The sequence below is a fragment of the Hemibagrus wyckioides genome, linkage group LG11 (genome assembly GCF_019097595.1).
Source record: "Hemibagrus wyckioides isolate EC202008001 linkage group LG11, SWU_Hwy_1.0, whole genome shotgun sequence".
NCBI classification, from domain to species: domain Eukaryota; kingdom Metazoa; phylum Chordata; class Actinopteri; order Siluriformes; family Bagridae; genus Hemibagrus; species Hemibagrus wyckioides.
This window is the reverse complement of record NC_080720.1, coordinates 24536968-24557285: the sequence shown is the minus strand read 5'-3', so window position 1 is coordinate 24557285 and position 20318 is coordinate 24536968. Positions and strand designations below refer to the sequence as shown.

General features: G+C 36.1%; 2 protein-coding genes and 1 long non-coding RNA gene across 9 annotated transcripts in view; 2 read left to right on the top strand and 1 right to left on the bottom strand.

Moving 5' to 3' along the window:
• The window catches only part of LOC131361832 (sciellin), a 29552-nt gene extending 20766 nt beyond the window's left edge, over nucleotides 1-8786 (top strand). For 6 of the 7 annotated variants that reach the window (XM_058403422.1, XM_058403423.1, XM_058403419.1 and 3 more), the window contains 11 exons: nucleotides 514-616; nucleotides 735-797; nucleotides 879-944; nucleotides 1040-1111; nucleotides 1192-1266; nucleotides 1492-1563; nucleotides 5456-5500; nucleotides 7016-7114; nucleotides 7216-7324; nucleotides 8200-8302; nucleotides 8451-8786. In XM_058403422.1, coding sequence (XP_058259405.1) covers nucleotides 549-616; nucleotides 735-797; nucleotides 879-944; nucleotides 1040-1111; nucleotides 1192-1266; nucleotides 1492-1563; nucleotides 5456-5500; nucleotides 7016-7114; nucleotides 7216-7324; nucleotides 8200-8302; nucleotides 8451-8467 — 789 coding nt within the window. In that variant the 5' untranslated portion in view covers nucleotides 514-548 and the 3' untranslated portion in view covers nucleotides 8468-8786. The remainder of the gene's footprint in view (nucleotides 1-513; nucleotides 617-734; nucleotides 798-878; nucleotides 945-1039; nucleotides 1112-1191; nucleotides 1267-1491; nucleotides 1564-5455; nucleotides 5501-7015; nucleotides 7115-7215; nucleotides 7325-8199; nucleotides 8303-8450) is intronic. The other variant, XM_058403420.1, reaches the window with a different exon arrangement.
• Nucleotides 8787-9437: 651 nt separating this feature from the next.
• LOC131361834 (uncharacterized) lies at nucleotides 9438-13346 on the bottom strand. The gene is made up of 5 exons (XR_009206101.1): nucleotides 13077-13346; nucleotides 12066-12137; nucleotides 11896-11925; nucleotides 10149-10178; nucleotides 9438-10067 (listed from the first exon to the last, which is right to left on the bottom strand). It is a non-coding gene; the product is annotated as an uncharacterized LOC131361834 (long non-coding RNA).
• A 143-nt stretch (nucleotides 13347-13489) lies between these two features.
• On the top strand, nucleotides 13490-19679 carry inha (inhibin subunit alpha). The gene is made up of 2 exons (XM_058403416.1): nucleotides 13490-14348; nucleotides 17713-19679. The coding sequence occupies exons 1-2, from the start codon at nucleotides 14054-14056 to the stop codon at nucleotides 18441-18443; spliced, it is 1026 nt and encodes a 341-aa protein (XP_058259399.1). The 5' UTR covers nucleotides 13490-14053; the 3' UTR covers nucleotides 18444-19679.
• Nucleotides 19680-20318: the final 639 nt, after the last annotated feature.

Sequence of the window (20318 nt, the reverse complement as noted above, 5' to 3'; positions counted from 1 at the left end):
GCTGCAAAGGGTGGACCAACATCATATTGAACCCTATGGATTAGGAATGGGATGTCACTTAAGTTCATATGTGAGTCAAGGCAGGTGAGCGAATACTTTTGGCAATATAGTGTATATACTGTAATGTTAAAATTTGTTTACATACCATGAATTTGGGGAATTTGGGGTGTGTCATTGTGCATCTGAGTTGTTTTATTTGAAAAAATAAAGATAATTTAAAAAAAAAGTTTTAAAACCAGAAATGAGAATGTGGCTTTTGGGGGATGGAATATGTTAGTTCATAATCCTTAATTAGGTTTTCATGAACAGTTACCTTCATATAACTTCCATTAAAAGTACTCGACTGGTATAGTCAGACATTCAGTGATAGTTATATGAAGTTAACTTTAAATGCTATCTCTTGATGCTGTAGAACCTCTCATAACTTTTTATCTGAGTATGAAGATTTATTTCTAAAAATAAATGGCAGACCTTCAGTAAGGGGGGCAATTCAAATCTTATTCTGTTCTTCAGGTATAAGTCCCAGTCAGGGAAGTGGAGGCTCTCAGATGAGGAGAAAAGCTCTTCTGCAAGACAACAGCTGGATTAAGAAATATAGAGAAGATGAACCAGAAGAGTAAGACAGTCCAGACACGGACATACATATACTAGCAAATCAAATAGCATCAAATATTACATGACAGAATTATAATCATTCAACTATCACTCATGCATGCATTTCACTGGATTTTTAGTGAGGATCCTAACTATGGAAGAGATGTCTTGGGTAGCCTTAAAACATGGAACAGCACAGAAAGGTATGCAAAAAAAATGCAGAAATCATAATTCATATTCACTTTTGTGGCTAATTTCTTGTTCTTGTAATATTTCCACAACAGCAAGCCTGCAGGTGCTAAACAGAGCACAGCAAACTTAAACACCTCGGTTAGCTCATTCACTAAGAGGTAGTTTGCCTTTTAGAGTTTACCATTTCCTGTTCACAGTATAATGATACACTGATGTTTTGTTATCTGTAATAAATAATGAACTTATGTTGTAGGTCCAGTGAGAGTCAGGACTTTCTGAATAAAAAAAACACTCCTACCGGCACCAAGCCACCAGTCCCTGACAAGTAAGATCACACAGTTCAACACAGCTTCAAAATACTCCTAAGCACATGGACCAGAAAATTTTATTTATTTATTTTTGTAGGAAAACTTCTCTTACAACCCAATCAAACAGTTTTACAGCTCTGGTGTTCTCAGGTGCAAACTCAAGTGAAAAACTGTAAGTAAAAAAGTTTCAAAGTTCTGCTATGTTTTCATTATTGTGTATACATGATGTACAGTTCACATAAATATACTCTAGATTACTATATATAATTTGAACAGCAGCAGTCTCTGTTTAAGTGCAACTGTCTACATTTCTATACCCTCGGTTTCTAAATGTGTCTGACCTAAGAGTTTAAGTATTGTTGTCATTGTGTGCGTGTGTGTTTGTGTGTGGCCAAAGGATCAACCCTGTTAAAAACTCTATGGATGAGAAAGATGAACTGCTTCCAGCATATAAAGAAGTCCCTGATGGGTTAGTAAACATGGATATAAATTGTAAACTTAATTAAATTGTAACACAATTCAATAAATAAGTACAAAACCTACCTCACCAACCTTTCATGGATTGAGACTTTTAACCAACACTGTATAAAGGTGTGAGTAGGCCTTTTTTAAATGCAGTGGCAGAAGCTGAGACATTACCTTGCACACTATTATGATTTTCAATCAGTGCTTGTCTTTTTTCTCTGTCAGTCATATCTAGGTCTCCTGTATGAGAAATGCTGGGGTTACCTTTAAGTCCACTGGATTTGAAATGGTCTGCCCATTATAATTTCATAAGAGATAATTGTAATAATGGGTTTGGCATCATCCTGATTTTATAGAGAACAACTGGTAGCAGGTTGACCAAAGTCTTTCCTGTGGCCATCATGGCTTTGATCAGCCTGTCTGATAGTTCAGTTTTGCTCTACAATGCCTGAACTTTGTGCGTGATAAGGAATGTGAATTGATAGGTAAGGCATATATAGCAAATATGCCACTGGAGAATAACTACCACAAGCCCCCATTGTGGTGTCTTCAATGCCCAAAATGTACAGTACATATGAAAAGGGAAGTATACTCTGGAAGACATTGTGCAACTTATTTTTACTACAGTTTTAGTAGTTTGCTAAATTTAGTTTGCTAAATTTTTACTACATTTTTTTTTAGATTTCTAGAGTGCTGAAATTGCACATTATTTCATAAATACTAAAAAGGAGAAAATGGAACACAATGTTTGTCCATCTCTCGGTTCATGTTTTCTTCAATAACATGCCAATTACCTTGGGTGATTATGAAAGCTAGTCAATGCCGAACTGAAGTTTCAAGAGGGACACTTTAAATTCACAGTGAGCTAGATGTGAAAGAAAGGACTGGTAAAGGATTTAGAAAGTTAGCTGGGCTCTGCAAACAAATAATTACTTGTAAACAAAGCGACATCTCGAATGACGAGGTTTCGCAGATGTTCGGTGGAGTCACTAAAAATGCTAATACTGTAGTGTAAATGCTTATTTTTAGAGTTTAAACCCTAAATATGACGCCAATCATGCTCCCAAAACAGCTTAATAATAATAATAAACAGCTTAAAACAGCTTAGTTAGCTTAATACATTACCCTTAAAAAAGAAATAAATTTTTGATGTAAAAATAGAGTACAGTATCGCCTGTATAAAAATCAAGGGAAAAATCACTAAGATCACTTAATCATGGAATATATGCGCGTTTTGAACCGGGCACAAGGGGCGGGGAGATGAACCGCGACATTAGCTACCAGCCAATCAGCAGCTAGGTAAAACTGTTAATGCTCTGTGATTGGCTACTTCCAACCCTTCCAGCCAATAGCGTGTCGTAATGGCTATACTCTACGTATATGATATCGGCGAATTTCAATATCATTAAAATAGCATTTATAATTTAATTAATTTGATTTTTTTATTGATTTTTCCATTAATATTTATATTACTTAATTAATAATCTAAACATTTCTTAATAATTTCACATTAAAAAGCATGAAAATGTATAAATTGCCATGCAATTAGCCGTAAAAACTTTTGCAGGATTTCGCGGGTCTGCGAAAAATTCGCGGATGAAAATTAGTTAGGTTCCAAAGAAAATTTCACGGATCAGTGAAGCCACGAATCGTAAGATGTGGATCTGCGAGGTATTACTATAAACGAAATTATATTTAAAATTTTATACAGGTACAACCCAGTAAACACTAACACTTTAACACTTTCCTTAAATTCAAAAAATATATTCATTAGAACTGTTCTTTTTTAATACAACTGTTGAGATGTTGATAGCTTTACACTCATCTAAGAAACCAACGGACAGATTTGACTAGATTCATAATAATATTGACCACCAGGGGTGTAGCCCCAATTCTTGGGCCCTATGCAAAGACAGTGTATGAGGGGGCCCCTTTCCCATCATCTCATGATCCATGCTATTTATCACTTTTTAAAAAAAAATAATAATATAAAAGTATACACACTTTACTCACTGATACAGTAATTGTTGTCAAATCAGTGATGTAAAATTGAAAAGACCATTATTAAAAATTCTAATACCATGTATAGTATTAAAAAATTATTTGCATTGCATGCATGTTAATGCAGCACAGAAATAATTTTGTGTATAAATTGTGATATACCAAGATAGGTAATGTCGGTCTTGGAAGGCCACTGTCCTACAGAGTTTAGCTCCAACCTTAATCAAGCACACCTGAACAAGCTAATCAAGGTCTTCAGGAATACTAAGGCTATAGACAGTTATGTTTTGTTTTGTTTTTTCTTCTTCTTCGTCTTAGGATTGAAGCTAAAATCTACAGGACAGCGGCTCTCCACAATTTACTTTGCCTACCCCTGTGACTTTATACTATAAATCAGGGGTGTCCAATCTTATCCAGAATGGACCGGTGTGGGTGCAGGTTTTCATTCCAACCAAGCAGAAGCTGCACCTGATTCCAACTGGCTAATCAGTAGGTCTTGGCTTTCAGTAGACTCAGGTGTGGCTTCTACTCAGTTGGAATGAAAACCTGCACCCACACAGGCCCTTTGCAGATAAGATTGGACACCACTGCTATACATAAAGCACCTCAGTTATCCCCTTATAGATAAAAATGACAACTGAATATTTTTTTATTTGATTTTATAGACATTGTGCTCATTGTCCAGAACATTATTATTCTTTCAATCAGTAATATAAATAAATAAACACAATATAACTCAAATCACCACTGTGCCTTCTTTCAAAGCATGTCTGTCTAATTCAAAACAAATAAAATAATCAAATAATCAAAAGTGAAAAAGGCTAAAAACTAGCAGTAGAACCTTGTTGTGATGGCCCCACTGCTGCACTCTGAGACATGGCTGGTGAACAGAGGGTTTCTCATTTTAATATTTTGAGCAAGATCCATGAAATCTATAATGTACTGTACAGTACACACATAGATTTCATATTATTCTTCATATTTTATATCTTAAAAATCGCCTCACATTCAAACACTTTACATGTTATTTCAAAGTTTAGAGTAAGCTAAGATTTTTAATTGCTAGCTTCATAACATTGTTTCTCTTATCACAAAACACGTTCTCACCTGCTCTCTTAGGGAAAAAAAAACTTGGGAGAAGTTGTTTCCCTTCATTTTGTTTCCTCTCTCCCTCTTTTTTTTGGTAGCCCGATTTTTGTTTGGACATTGTGCATATCGTGGCGTCGGTCTCCACTACCACACCTGCCCGCTCGGCGCTCGCTTAGTTCTGACTGCCGAACCCACGCTCCGGTGCTCCCTCACAGCCAATTATCATTTGGCATTGTTCTTGAATGATCAATTAAATCATTCAAATTCGCATGCACCCTGTTCCTATTTGTCGAAACAAACGTGTGGGTGTGCCGAATCTTGCTAAAACAGTGAGGATCAGAATACTGCGTGCAAACGCAAGCACTGTACACTCAATTTCACAATAATAATAATACTATTTGAGGATCTTTGAGGGCAGGGTGGCCAGGGCCCCTCACATGCCACTGATGCCAGGGCCCTATGCACTCAGTAACCCTTTTCCCCCCACTTACGACGCCCCTATTGACCACACTTCATTTCTTACAAATGTCCTGTAAATCAAACCAAAATTCTACCATTGCTTAATTTTTGCTAAATATCTGTAGAACCCTAGCATTTGAGGGTGGGGAGGAAGACTTGGGAGATAGTTTGACGGTTAGCTGAGCTCTGGCTCATTTATTTACTTCTGTAACAACTCACCAAAACTTTAAAACAGTTTCAGAGAAACAGATTCACTGTATACTTTATCAAGTTCAAGTTCACACTCTGCCTGCATGTGTGGGTACCACAATCCACCTGTTCATCCACTCTTTCTCTTGTTCTGGTAGTTTCTGTGATACACAAACAAGTAAACTTGCAGTATTAAGACAGAGGTGAGAATCATCTTGACCATTCACCCACCTCTACAATATCATATACAGAAATGTAAATGTAGTAAAACCAAGCCATTGTTTTTAAGAGAGGCAGTACAATCGACTGTTCAGCACATTTAACATCTTGATAGTCTGACTGTCACTGACAAAGCTTCCAAATACAAGCACATCTGACATCTGTTATACTCCTACCCCTAACACTGAGTCACAGGTTTCTGTGCAAGGTATAATAAATGCCTCTTATTGTTTACATTTTCTGAACAAGAGGAGAAAGTTGTTACAGACAAAAAAAATCAGGCTTCAGCTTCAATCATAAAAATTATTCTTTATTTTTTTTTAATGACAATTACAGAAATGTCAGCCAGGTCAGTGGAGCCTTGCCTCATAGTATTCACTGATGCTGAGTTAAAGGTAAAATTATAACACTCTTATAATTGCTCTTACCCAAACAAAAAGACAGCAGAGACTTTTACAACCCTTGAAAAAAAAAGAATTCTTTCTTTGCAAGCAAAACAGAAACATACTCAAAGAGCCTTGAGTAAAACTGAGCACAAAATTGACATTCATTCAAATATTGTAATGTAAAGGTCTGCAAATATATTAACAGAAACAATTTTTTGAAAGAATGAACTGATGTCTTGCTGATGTTTTGATTCCTATTTCAACTGACATGCAAACAAACCCTGCCAAGTCAGATTTATAAGGAAACATACAAACTGTCCACTTCATTAGGAACACATAAACATGCATGCATAATCAGCCAATCATGGCCTTGCAATGCAATTCGGTAATATGGTGAACAGAACATCATCTCAGAATCCTCATCAAAGAAAAGTGGATAGACTAAAACAGCAGAATACCACATCACAGGATCTACTCCTGTGAGCCAAGAACAGGAATCGGATTCTATCATGGGAATAGGCTTATCAAAATGAGAGTGTTTTAAGAATAGACAAAAAAAACCCTCTGGTCTTAAACTGTCCAGTTTTGGTGATAGCCTCAGAATCTTTTTCTTGGTGGATGGGAGTTGAACTTGATGTGATCATCTGCTATTGTAGCCCATACGCCTAAAGGACTGAGATGCCTTACTGCTCACCATGGCTGTAAAGAGCACTTATTTGAGTAACTATATGGTTCCTGTCAACTCGAACCAGTCTGGTCAGTGGTAGGTGTATAAAAATACATTTACTTCATGCATTCTACATACAACTCTGTCAAACTGAAGCCAAAAGTGTCTTAGTCAACCATGTAAATTTAATCCAAACTCCTTTCTTTTTTTTATCCCCCAAAAGAGTTGTTTGAATATGAGTTATAATACCTGTCAGCAAGTAAACTCTACTGAGTAAGACTGTTAATCCTGAGATATGTTTAATTAAAAGTGGTAACCAACAAATATTACAACAGCACTTCCAAAATCTATAGCAGCAATATTCTTAACACTAAAATAAATTAAAGAGCCAAGTTATTTACATAATTACATATCTTTTTTTTTTTTTTATCTTTCTTTCTGCACAGAAAGACAGCTGGTCCAACTGTTGAATTCTTGAATTCACATGTATCCCAAACTCTGCACTCACCAATCAATCCAACACCTGTACCTTCAACAGCATCCAGGTCAGTCCCAGAGGAACTAAATAAAATAAAATAAATAAATATAAATAAATCACAGGCCATCTGTTGCTGTATCTGTTCTGAGTGTGGTATTTATACAACAGGATTATCAGTAAAAGGGATCTCTGCACATTCTGTGCTAAAAGCATTATTGAGGGAGAAAGGATTATTTTGGATGACTTTCAAATCTTCAGTCACACCTTCTGCTTCAAGGTAATTTATCTTGTATAGTCTATAGTTATTTATAAGCTGATCCTTTTTCTTATATATTGATTTTCTTACATACTATTTTGTTATGGTTTGAAACTGATCCAGAAATTTGCAATAGAAATTCTAGATTTCATTATAGCCTTCGCCTTGTTTCTGCTTAAAAGTGCAAAATGCTAGTGTTCAATGCAAAGAGATATATCTTGTAGCAGTGTAATTTACTAAGCATGAAAGTTATTTCAGGTATGAAAATCACATGCACTAATTAATGACTAAAGAGCAGGCAGTGAGCTTGGAGAATTAAAAAAAAAGAAAAAAAAACTATTTTTAATAAGAAAAAGTTCTATTATGATAAAGTTTTATATTGGTGCAACGAGGCAGACTCAGACAGTTGGTAAAGATCCATATGTGCATCACTGTGGGTAAGCAAGAAGGCTTGTCATCAAGTCCATAGGCCACATAGTTTTTTTATGTAAAGCAGACAGGAAATGAGCATGACAAATAAGAAAGATGTTCAGAATTCAGGGGAGGGTGCCCAATGTTGGTATGGTAGGGAGTTGTTCTTGGGAGCTGTAACAATTAAACATTTATGTGTTGTTTTCAATGTACCTTTAAAAATGTTTTAATTTGCTTATACTGTATTAGCATAATGCACATTCATATCTACACTGTTCCTTTTTATGCCCGTATTGTGTCTTGAACAGCTGTTTGACAAATCTGTCTGCTTTTGAGTCTTATACATAATCACACATGGCAAGTTATGAGAACTCTTACAAGAGATTTCTGTACTTTAAATTTATTTATTTATTCTGTTTATGACACAAAACAAATATACTTCAAATATGTAGTAATCTGTTCTTTCATTTGGTTCCATTCCTCAGTGTGACATGTGTTATCATGCTCTTGGAAATCTGGAAGCAGGTGACAGTCTGTGGGTGCACAGGGGAAGGGTGATTTGTGCAAACTGTTATATAAAGACCAAAGGTAACATATGAACTATTTAACATGTGTATAGGACAATGAAGATAAATTTACCAAGTAATAAGTCAATAAGTATATAGTCCTATTATGAGCCAGAGTCAATACAGTTTTTATTTACAATATTTGTAATGGACATTGTCTCTTTTTCTAGATCAGTGGTATCGCTGAAGACATGAATCAATTTGGACCCTTAAAAAAGAAATATATATACACTAACCTTCTGAGTTTCTGGCGTCTTTGATGTTTTTACATGGGGGAAAAAGAAAGATGTATAGGCTCTTTTCTGTCTCTATACAACGTTTCTTGAAATATATAAATAAATACATATACAGTAATCTGAAATCTGAAAAACTAGGTATACAGTGGGAATCAAAATTGTTAATCATTGCTTGCATGAAAATTGCAGGCTGGAGAACTAATTGTGATTTTTTTTGTTGGTAAATCTATTAAAGAAAATCAGCTACCAAATAAAAATTGTTTTGCATCATATCTGTGATTTGTTTATGTTTAAGTAAATTTATATGTATGAGTAAAAAATATGGGTTCATATTGGGTCATTAGATTCACTACAAGTCAATATTACATTATATTATATTTCTGTACAAAGTACATTGGTAAATGTTTGTTTGTTGATAAATGAACAATTACACAAAAAAAAACTTACTGAACCATACAAAACCCAGGGTTAGTCTGAACAATTAATTCTGCAAACAAATAGAAATGAAATTCAGCTGTTGTTTCAAAGAATTCAGGACTCCTAATCAGTGTTAATATTGACAGCAAATTTTGATTTAGTTTTAGTTAAGGCCTTTGACTAAAATGGAATTTAGGTTTACTCATAATTTATTCATCTAAATTACTTTAGTATTAATTGGATAAATATCACACGATTTAAGTTGATGATTTTAGACTTTGCCGACTAGAATATAAAGTGTAAAGGTTAATGCATAAGCAATGACCGTATAAGCATTTGGAATTAGAGAAGACTACATTATATTATATTAAATTCCATAAACTTCTGTAGTTCCATAAACCTCTGTAGTTCAGTGAATGGCATTGTTTTTTTTCATTAAAAAAAACCCCACAACACACTAATATACAGTACATATTTCATTCTTGTGTTTTTAATGCAAAACATTCATATCTATTAATATTTTCATACCTATTATCATATACTTTTCATCATTTCATTTTAAAGCTGTTTATACAAGAAAAACACAAAAAAAAGCAAACAAAAATAAAACATAACATCCAGCTTAGTTATTCTCCTAAACAGTGTTCCATGCAATCAAACATTCTAATTTTTATTTTATACATAAAGAACAACAAAGAAATTGAGAAACACATTATCCATATGGCATATCGTTGTTGAGTGTTAACTTTGGTTGTTTAACCATGTTCTCTTGCCATAGTTCTAATTTCGAAAATCTCCAAATAGTTTTCCATTCCCAGCAAGGTTATCTGGATTTGCTGTGTGTCACTCAATTATGCCCATAACTGCTAGAACACCCAAAACTAGAATAAAGTCCCAAATGTCAAGTGTTTTTGACTTGAAGGACATTTGTCCACACTGGCAGAAAAAACAACAAAAATAACAAACCTGCTCTAGCATTGAGAAACACACACTCACAAGTTTTGGGAATTAAACATTACTTTGGAAACAAAATTGACAATGGCTGTGGCAGGCTGATGGCATTCAAGCTCAGCAAACAGGTGACTCACATTATCAGTTGTGCTTCCTTGCTTTCGAGCCACAAAACCAAACATCCTAATATTCAAAGCAGAGAAAACTTCATTTACCATGTAGTCCATGTGGAAGTTTTTGTGTATTTTGAAACATTTTACTTACTTAGCATAACCTCCATCTTCCCTTTTCCACCTGTTAGAAAGTTTGCAGTTAGTCAAAATGCAGATTGGTGTTACAAATTAGTAAAATTAAATTAGTAAAATAGTACTAGCGTTTAAACTTTTTTTCAAATATCTATCTATCTATCTATCTATCTATCTATCTATCTATCTATCTATCTATCTATCTATCTATCTTTTAATGTATATATAGAATATACTGCATTGTTTGGAACTGCATGTCCCATGGTTGCATTTGTCACTTTGTTAAATCAGTGTATGAGGATACAAAATTTTAAACACAAATAAATTTGTCCAAGTGTCTTCTTAAGACATCTTCAGTGAAAAATCTTTATTATTGTTGTTATATTTGTAGTCTTCCTTTAAAATTTAAAATTAGACTACAAATATAGTCTAAGTTGCGAGGTGAGGTGACGTTGTGACAAACACCTCAAACCCATTGTTGTGCTCATCAAACCATTCCTGAACCATTTTTCTCTGTGGCATGGCACATTATCCTGCTGAAACAGGCCACAGCCATCAGGGAATACCATTTCCATGTAAGGGTGTACATGGTCTGCAACAATGCTTAGGTAGAAGGTACGTGTCAAAGTAAAATCCACCTGGATTGCAGGACCCAAGGTTTCCCAGCAGAACATTGCCCAAAGCATGACACTGCCTCCACCAGCTTGCCTTCTTCCCATAGTGTATCCTGTTGCTATGTGTTCCCCAGGCAAGCGTCGCATACACACACGGCCATCCACGTAATGTAAAAGAAAATGTGATTCATCAGACAAGGCCACCTTCTTCCATTGCTCCATGGTCTAGTTTTGATGCTCATGTGCCTATTGTTGGCACTTTTAGCCAAAGACCCATGGGTCAGCATGGGCACCCTGACTGGTCTGTGGCTGTGCAGCCCCATACACAACAAATTGTGATGCACACCTTTCTGACACCTTTCTATCAGAAACAGCATTAACTTCTTCAGCAATTTGAGCAACAGTAGCTTGTATGTTAGATCAGACCATACGGGCCAGCTTTTGCTCCCCATGTGCATCACTGAGCCTTGGCTGCCCATGCCACGGTCACTGGTTCACCACTGTTCCTTCCTTGGACCACTTTTGATAGATACTGACCACTGCAGACTGGGAACACCCAAAAAGAGCTACATTTTTAGAGATGCTCTGATCCACTTGTCTAACCATTACAATTTGGCCCTTATCAAACTCACTCAAATCCTTATGGTTGCCCATTTTTCCTTCTTCTAACACATCAAATTTGAGGACAAAATGTTTACTTGTCGACTAATATATCCCACCCACTAACAGGTGCCATGATGAGGAGATAATCAGTGTTTTTCACTTTACTTGTCAGTGGTCATAATGTTATGCCTGATTGGTGTATTATTTACATAATGCATGTACTATATACATTAAGCTCAGCAGGCTCTACCCATGCTTACTGCACACACTGCATTGATTAATGTATATGATAAATATCTGTAGGAGACAATGTTTGTTCTTAAATTTCAGTTTAGGTATTCACAAGTGTGCTAGAGTAATGGAATATTATAATAACTATATTGTCAGAGTATTTTTTTTCACAGCTGTTGGAGTGCTGCCCTTGCTAGTTGTATTAAGCCTGGGCAAATCTCAGAATAAATGAATGAATGAATAAATAAATAAATGGTGTATGAATCACATTAATAAACTGCACTGCACATTTTATGGTGCAGTGGACCACACACTTACCATGAAACTCTTCAGGAGACTTTGTTGGCCCTGGAACAATGTAGTGACATGAAGAATGAGGAGACAGATTAAACACACACACACAGAAGTAAGTCAAATGCAGAAACAGGTTCAGACAGAAAGAGAAACAGACCAGGAAGTGACAGAGAAAGGAAGAGAGTGGGTCTTACCTGCTCCTTGTTTTAGATGATCGATTGCAGAACATGTTGGTGTGGCCAAATCCAAAGCCTCTTCAGTCAGATCTGCACATAAAAATATTAATTTTGTGCATGACCACTGAGCATTTTTGTTTATCAGGTAAAAAACTAAATATAGTAATAGTAGGATTAGTAGCTTTTATTTATTCATTTTAGACAGCAAAAATTGCAATAAAAAGGTTTTAGACTCAATATTTACAACACCTCACATTTCCTGTTATCATACATCTTGTGTGTCAATTAGGGCATCTACATTGACAAGAAAAGTATGTGAACCTTTTGGAATTTCATGGTTTTCTGCATAAACTTGTCATAAAATGTGATCTGATCTGCCTAAATAATAACATAAAAAATTCTGATCTTTCATGTCTTTATTGAACACACTTTTTCAACATCCAAAATGGTAGTGGAAAAAGTGAGTGAACCCTTGGAATTAATAACTGGTTGACTGGTTCATCTTGGCCTTAATGACTGCAAGCTGACCAGGCCCTGATGCATCAAACCAGGCCCAAATCATGAAAGTTCCCTCCACCATACTTTATGATTGGGATGATGTTTTTTGTATGATGATAAGCAGTGCCCTTTTTAAACCAGATGTAGTGCTCTCTGTTCTTTCTAAACAGTTCAATCCTAATTAATTCAGTCCACAAAACATTCAAGTGGTTAAGGCTCTAGGTCATTGACTGAAAGATCAGGGTTCAAGCCCCAGTACTGCCAAGCTGCCACTATTGGGCCTGAGCTCTGACCCCAACCCTCCAAGAATGGTTTATTGGAAGAAAAAAAAATCACTGTGCAGTATTATATATGTGACAAATAAAAACAACGTAACTTAAGCAACAGCTTCCTTCATGGTGTCCTGCCATAGACACCCTGCTTGTTCAATGTTTTATGTACTGTAGATTCATAATACTGTAGAACACAGATGTTAACCAGTTCCACTGGTGCCTTCAAATCTTTGGCTGTCACCCAGGGTTGTTTCTTTACCTCAATGATGAGTCTTGTTGCGTTCTTGGGGCCATTTTGACTGGGCGCCCACTTCTTGGTAGAGTAGCCACAGTCCCAAAATGTCTCCATTTGTAGATCCACAGTCACAATGTGTCTCCATGCAGAGGCGTCGCTAGGGTTATTATTTTAATCTAGCCCCTAATGTTTTATCCCGAATTTTGCCCCCGGAGTGTAGAGGAATTGAGTAAATGTTGATCATTTTAGTTGATCGCGATTTTGACTGAAACGCTCTCTGCACGCGCGCCAAATACCGCGAGAGTGTGCGCTCGAATATGCTCTACAACCGCTCTCGCGACACTTTAATGTCATACACCTATCGGTCTGCGCAGCGCCGCTTTCACACCACGTGACTAAAATACCTTACAGCCCTTGAACTAGACAGTAATAAACAAAACGGTCAATGAAAAAAAACAACAACAATATTATTATGCTATTATTCAGATAATAGTCTAACTTTTAAATTTTTATTGTAAATACAGTTGATAAAAGTAGGCTAACAAATGTATGTTGTGTCAAAAAGGAGGCCCACTGTCTTTGATTATGAAAACCACTTACATATTGGACCCTTTTGAATATTATTCCCTATCTAAGACGTACAAAAGCCTTAATTTTAGGTTTCAGTGAACTGTTGTTATAAGGTTTTTGTGTCTGAATCAGGTAGCTGTTTATATATTGTGATACTTTTGTTATACTAGTTTTCCAAGGCCAAGTGAAAGTTATTTCAACAATTCCACAAACACTGGCTTCTTCTTTACTGGATACAGACTGATATCACAAACCCAAATAGTTTTATCAAAGACATGGTTCATTCGTAGTAGAATTGCTAGGGAGAAAAAGAATAGACAGCAAAATAAGGAACAGACTGAGGACAAGCGTATCATTGTCACTTTGAAGAAACTGACAGATTCTTCACTGTTCACTCAGAGATACAGAAAAATTTGGATTTAGAGTCTTGAATGATGAAACCCTCTATCATTTTTTACACCATTGTTTTTACAACAGCATGGAATGACCTTCACTGCCATGCCTTCCAGGGAGATCTGCCCCAAGAAGTGGTGCTGGACTGGTTAAAGAAACGCATTCTGGAGGGTCTACGACTTGACAAGCCCCCTGTGCCAACTCTACAGAGTTCAACTGGTCAGAGGGTGCATGTGGCAGCCCATTATGGAGCTTGGCGAATACGCAGGGAAGCTTGGCTGGAGAGGAAACAGCATCAAGAGATTTCCCAAGTCATTCTTTTCCCTAGCACTGGTCAGTTAATCCATATCTTTATTCTTAATCTAAATATATTACTCTTTAGGCTTGAAAAAATGCACCTTTTTTCAAATCTGCTTCCATGCACAAAATAATCCTCTTAAGACTAATGGTATACTACTGGAAACTAGAATTGTTATTCACAGTCAAGTATACCTCTATACTTTCATCATGTATTTCACGCAGGATATTAAACAGATTTCCTAATTCGTGGGGTTCCGCGTTTTTGGAATAATAATAGTAAAAAGAGAAAATCTTCTGTACAAAACGTATCTTAGCAAAACAAAAACACATCTCACAACAACCCTGATTCTCCCACCCCTAATAGTTTTCTGTACCTTAGATAACAGCTGGAAAGGATTATTTAGCCGGATTTTAAATACCTCAGATACTAAGGGTGTCCCGCATACAGCCACTAAATGGAGCCGCTAGCTCATGCAAAGCTGTCGGAAGCGCTCTGTGCATGAAATAATTGTATTTAAAAATGCAGTATTTTGCAGTAAGTTTAGGAATTGATTAAGGCCATTTTTCGATTACAATCTATAATTATACAGTCTATAATGCTGTCTTAATAATCGCAGCATAATTAAAATGACAGTTTCACGAGTGCCAATCCATAACACCCAAAACATGGGTTCGAGGGCTATTTTTTAGGGATTACATGTTTCAGTTGCCCAAAAACTACAGTATGATGTCTGGAGTCTCTGTAGAGGCTAATCGTAAGCTTTTATGTCTCTGGCTTTATTAAGATATAGTTGATTTACCTCAATTAAATCCCGACTGAAGACAAATCCCCAGATTTATTCAATTCAAATTGTCGGAATTCTCAGGTCGGGAAGTGTGTGTGTATACACACTGGCAAGAAAAAGTTTGGAAACCCCTACACACTTTTTTATTACCGTTTTTTTTTATTCAGTCAAATGGTTGTAAATGACTCACAAAACGACCAAAATTTATTTTTATATTTGAGCACAGAAAGCTAAAAAAAAGACATTTAAAGCAATGACTATTTGACAAAATAGTTTTTTTGTAGAGATTGAGTTGTGATTTACTCCCAGGCCTTCTGCAGTACTTCCTAAAGGTCTGCTGTGCAGGTTGTGCATTGCTCTTGAACTCTTTGGTCCAGCTTCTCCCACACCACTCCCAAGATGGGTTTCAGTCATCTAAAGTCCACTGTGCATCTTGGCCCACTGCAAATCTTTCGATTTGCCAACCTTAGTAGAGTTTTTTCTTGGCAACTCTAGCCAATGAGACCAGCTAATCTGAGTCTCCAATGTACAGTGTCTGTGCACTCTGGTTTCTCTCTTTTTTTATTCAATGAGCAGTAAAGCATCTGACTCGTTGATTTATTTCTTCTTGGGAAGATGTGCACTTCTACTGCATCTTCTTTCCTGGATTGGATCCATTTGCAGCAGAGTCTGAAGACTGTAGTGTACATCTTAATTTCCATAATTAATACCCTTAATTTATTGGCTAACTCTTGTACAGAATAACATTTCTTTCCCAAGACAAGTATAGATTGCTGAATTTCTAAGGAAAGCTGCTTTTGTTTGGCCATTTTTAATTCTTATGTACAATGAAAATGACGGGTCACTTTCACTATGGAGGAAGAGCCAAAAAACTCAGATGATGGCTCACTGGACATAAAAAAATTTAGACATTTTTAAGACAATTGAATTTCTGGAAAAACAGATAGCTGTAAAGCCTTGAAGTTTAACACTAAGTAAGTAGCAAATGGTAGTTGTTTTTTAAAAGGTAATCTCTGAAGTTTAGATGGTTGACTTGTTGACTAAACTGTTAATGGTGAATGATAAACAGGTTTCGGTAGTCTTTTTTTTTTTTTTTTTTTTACATTTCAGGGCAATCATACAATAATTACTTGGTTTTTCCAAACTTTTTCTTGCCAGTATATACAGCTCAGGAAAAAAATAAGAGACCACTGCCCAATCTCCAGATTTGAACCCTATTGAAAACCTCTGGAATGCCATCAAGAGGAAGATGGATGGTCACAAACCATCAAGCAAAGCTGAGCTGTTTGCTTTTTTGCATAAAGTATATTTGGTATAAAGTTACTGAACACCAATGTAAAAGACTGGTGGAGAGCATGCCAAAACGCAAGCAAATCGTGGTTATTCCACCAAATACTGATTTCTTAATGTTATTTAGCCCAAGCATTAACACAATTTGTTTACAAATTATTTGCATTTTGTTTTATTTGAGTTATTAAAGCTCTGCAAATACTGTATGATCTTTGGTTATTTTGATGTGTTGTCCTTTCCTTTAAATATACACTCTAAATAACAATACAGTGTAACCTTGACTTACGAGTGAATCAACTTAAGAGTTTTCCGAGATACGAGCCGTCGCTCGGTCGATTTTTTGCTTTAAGATACGAGCCGAGATCTGAGTTACGAGCGAGCGAGCTTACGCCACCCGCCACTTGGTAGCCCAGCGAGCGGTCAGTTCACGTGGTTATCTCTCCATTTCGTGCGTTGGCGCTGTGTAACGACACTTCCTCACTCATTTTCCAAACGTATTGAAAGGGAGGAAGAAACAAACCTCCCTGGACAGGTTTTTATTGAAACGCCCTGCAAGTGAAAGCGAGGAAAGTGTGGCGAAAAAGGCAAAAGTCAGTGAAGAAGAAGATTAAGTGAAGTGAAAAAAAAAGAAGAAGTAGCAATTAAGTTTAGCGATAAAGTGTAGCATAGTATCTAAGTTAAATTTAGCAATTAACTGTAGCATTAAGTGTGTAAGTTAAGTTAAGCGATAGAGCACGAAATGAAAAACTCCGCCCATCTCCTCCACCTCCGCTAGCATCTTCGTCTGATCTTCAAGGTAAAAACATTTAATAAAACCAGTTTATTTCTTTACATTCTTTTTTATTATGTATTATTTTTTTTATACATTATTTGTTATTTATAAAGTACATTTTTCTTATTTAAAAACACGTAACACGTGGTTTTTGGGGGGCTGGAACGGATTAATAGCATTTCAATTCATTTTAATGGAGAAATTTAATTTGATATACGAGCAAATTGAGTTACGAGCTCGGTCACAGAACGAATTAAACTCGTAAGTCAAGGTATTACTGTAGTTATATTTTGAATTTAGGAGAAATATCGTCAGCAGTTCACAAAAAATGAAACAAAACTGTTCATCTCACCAATACATGCACCTGTAAGAAAAAACATAAGAAACTGATTATTTTGCAGTGGTCTCTTATTTTTTTTCCAGAGCTGTATATACATATATACACAAGAATAAGGGACTGATAAATAAATCATCATATGATGAAGAAAGAAAATGATATTAATTGTGGGCTTTATCCTTACCTTAATCCCCTAACCCCCACCTGTACTAGAACACACCTGCCTGGACACAGTCTCAGTCTCTAATGAAGACTCACCCATCCACTTCACCTACTACTTCCAACCATCTCTGGGTTCCATTATTACCTCTGTGGACTTCTGGTTCTATGCAGGGAAGGCCATTGCAGTAAATACCTCTGTGCCCCTTTACATTCTCACAACTCACCAGGAGCTAATGCAGTTAGCTCAAAAACCATCTAAATGCAGCTCAGATGGATGGAGCACATACAGTCTTGAGCACCACTTCTACAGTGCCATAGCCAATGGACCATTCCTGCTGCAGGTGCGATGCCCAGTATGCAGATGCTATGCCTCAGAGGAGGACAAAACCCCTTTCCTGCATGTTCATGTCAGGCCACATAGGCCTGAGCGTGCTCGAAGAGCACCCAGCATTGCCTGGTCACCAGCTGTTATTGGGAAGCTTCAGAGGCCCTCACATGAAAAAGATGACAATTATTGCAGGAGGGAGCAGATTGAGATCTCTTTTGAGCAGTTGGGCTGGGACAACTGGATCATCTACCCTAAGACTTTTAACTTTTATTATTGCCATGGAAACTGCTCAAACCCAGAGTTCACAACCACACTTCTGGGTATGCCTCAGTGCTGCGCACCTGTGCCAGAGAGCATGAGATCACTACGCTTCACCACCACCTCTGACGGAGGATTCTCATTCAAATATGAGACATTGCCCAATATCATACCTGAGGAGTGCAATTGTGTTTAATGTATTTAGTGCAGGTTCAAGCAGTTGAACTTTTGAAAAGCTTATAGATAATATAGATGCATTAGTATCTAGCCTTCAGATACTATTTAAGGCTGCTGTTTACCTACTTTCAGTTTTTGTTTGTTTGTAGCCTGCTTGAAAAAGGAGTTAGATTGTCATGGCTGTTAGATTGTCATTTAATGATTTGGAAATCGGGTTGTTCCTTTATTCGCTACAATGACTAGATTAAGTCAATCATTTAAACTATTATTTATTATGAGACAAAATCAAACTCATTACAATATGCAAATGCACACATTTTAGTAAGAATAAACAAAGGCTACAAAATGCAGCAATGTGATGGACGCTTCTAAATGTTACTGAAACTGATATTTTACCATATTACAACTAAGGAAAAACAAACGACCCCCCACAAAACTTTCACTTAAAGACATGTCTAGTACCTAATAAATGAGGCACATTTCAAAATACCAATTTATCATGTACAAAAGGTTGCAGGTTCAGTTTACAAACGATTTGCTTGCTCTGTGCTGAATATTATAAATTTTCTCCAACTAACTGAATTATGAATCCTACTCCTTAAAAAATCTTAACAAAAGACCTAAATGTTACCAAAAAATATACTACAAATTTATTAAAAGGTAACAGCTGGTTCAATGTTTTCAATATACAACACAAACATAGACAGTATGTGTACGTATTCAAGCATCTGGCAGGTTTCTTTATAACAGTCCAGTTCAACAATTACAGTAATATCATTCAGCAACATACAGTCACCTTATTCAAATGTTAGATCAATTAATAACACTGGTTAGGTTGTTGCTTGGCTAACCCAGTTGGGTGTTGCTAGGTGGATGTTCTGACATTCCAGTTGGTTGCTAAGGTGTTGCTATTATATATAAAATTCCTCAATTCCTCAATTACTGATTTGAAAAAAAAAAAATTGTACTTTCAATCCTACCTACTTCTTAGCAAACTTTATTTAATTACTGCAGTATGGCACAATACTTATACCCATCCTGCTGGGTTCAAAATTAATTTGTCAATTTTAGTCAGTTGTTCTCCTGTAGAAAATATAGTATAACATGATTGTATAGTAGTTATTAAATAATATCCATGTATAATAATCAATCAAATGTCCATGTCTGTAGTATATAATATCTATGTATAATAATAAATCAAATATTCATTCCCTGCTTCTCATATTTCTTCTGCTTTATCAAACCATCCATATTAAATATGCAATAAGAAAAAAAGACAATGGTTGTTGTGTAATTCATTTAGTTTGAAGAGATGTAGCTCCTTTAAGAGCACTGTGGATCTACAGTCCTGCTATAATTTAGTGGCTCTACATCAAGAATTGTGACCTGTGAAAATGTTAGAGCAACTGATAAGGTTTCAAGCCAACATAATAGTAATTGTAATTTGTGTTATATATTATTTACCTTTCATATCAGTTCTAGTAGGCCTGTGCCAGGTGTTGCTGTGCCATCCTCAGGTATCTCTGCAGACATTTCACATTGGACTTGGCTTTGCTCATCTGGGAGAAGTGCACTTATGTATGCGACTTTTATAAGCAGTTCACAGCGCTGTTTCAACAGGATTTTGACCATTCCCCAGATGGAAAAGTGTAGTGAGTGGCTTCTGTGGGAGTATTTTTAAGATCTGAAATGTATTTTGCTTGTGTTTGTGTGAAAATATAAATATAAATATAAAAATATAAGACAACATGAGTGACAGCACCTTTGTTTCATGACCACCTCTGTTTAATGTTTTAACAATATAAGGCTTAACAGGACAAGTGGAACATGAAGTTTGGGTGTGTTTATTAACCTTGTACAAGCTTTGAGCGGCCTATGTATTGGTAGTAACAGT

Excerpts from the sequence above, each read along its gene's own strand:
- inha (XM_058403416.1), top strand. The coding sequence starts at position 14,054 with ATGATGAAACCCTCTATCATTTTTTACACCATTGTTTTTACAACAGCA. Across the intron at positions 14,349-17,712 it reads CATTCTTTTCCCTAGCACTG|AACACACCTGCCTGGACACA; the intron begins GTCAGTTAATCC and ends CACCTGTACTAG.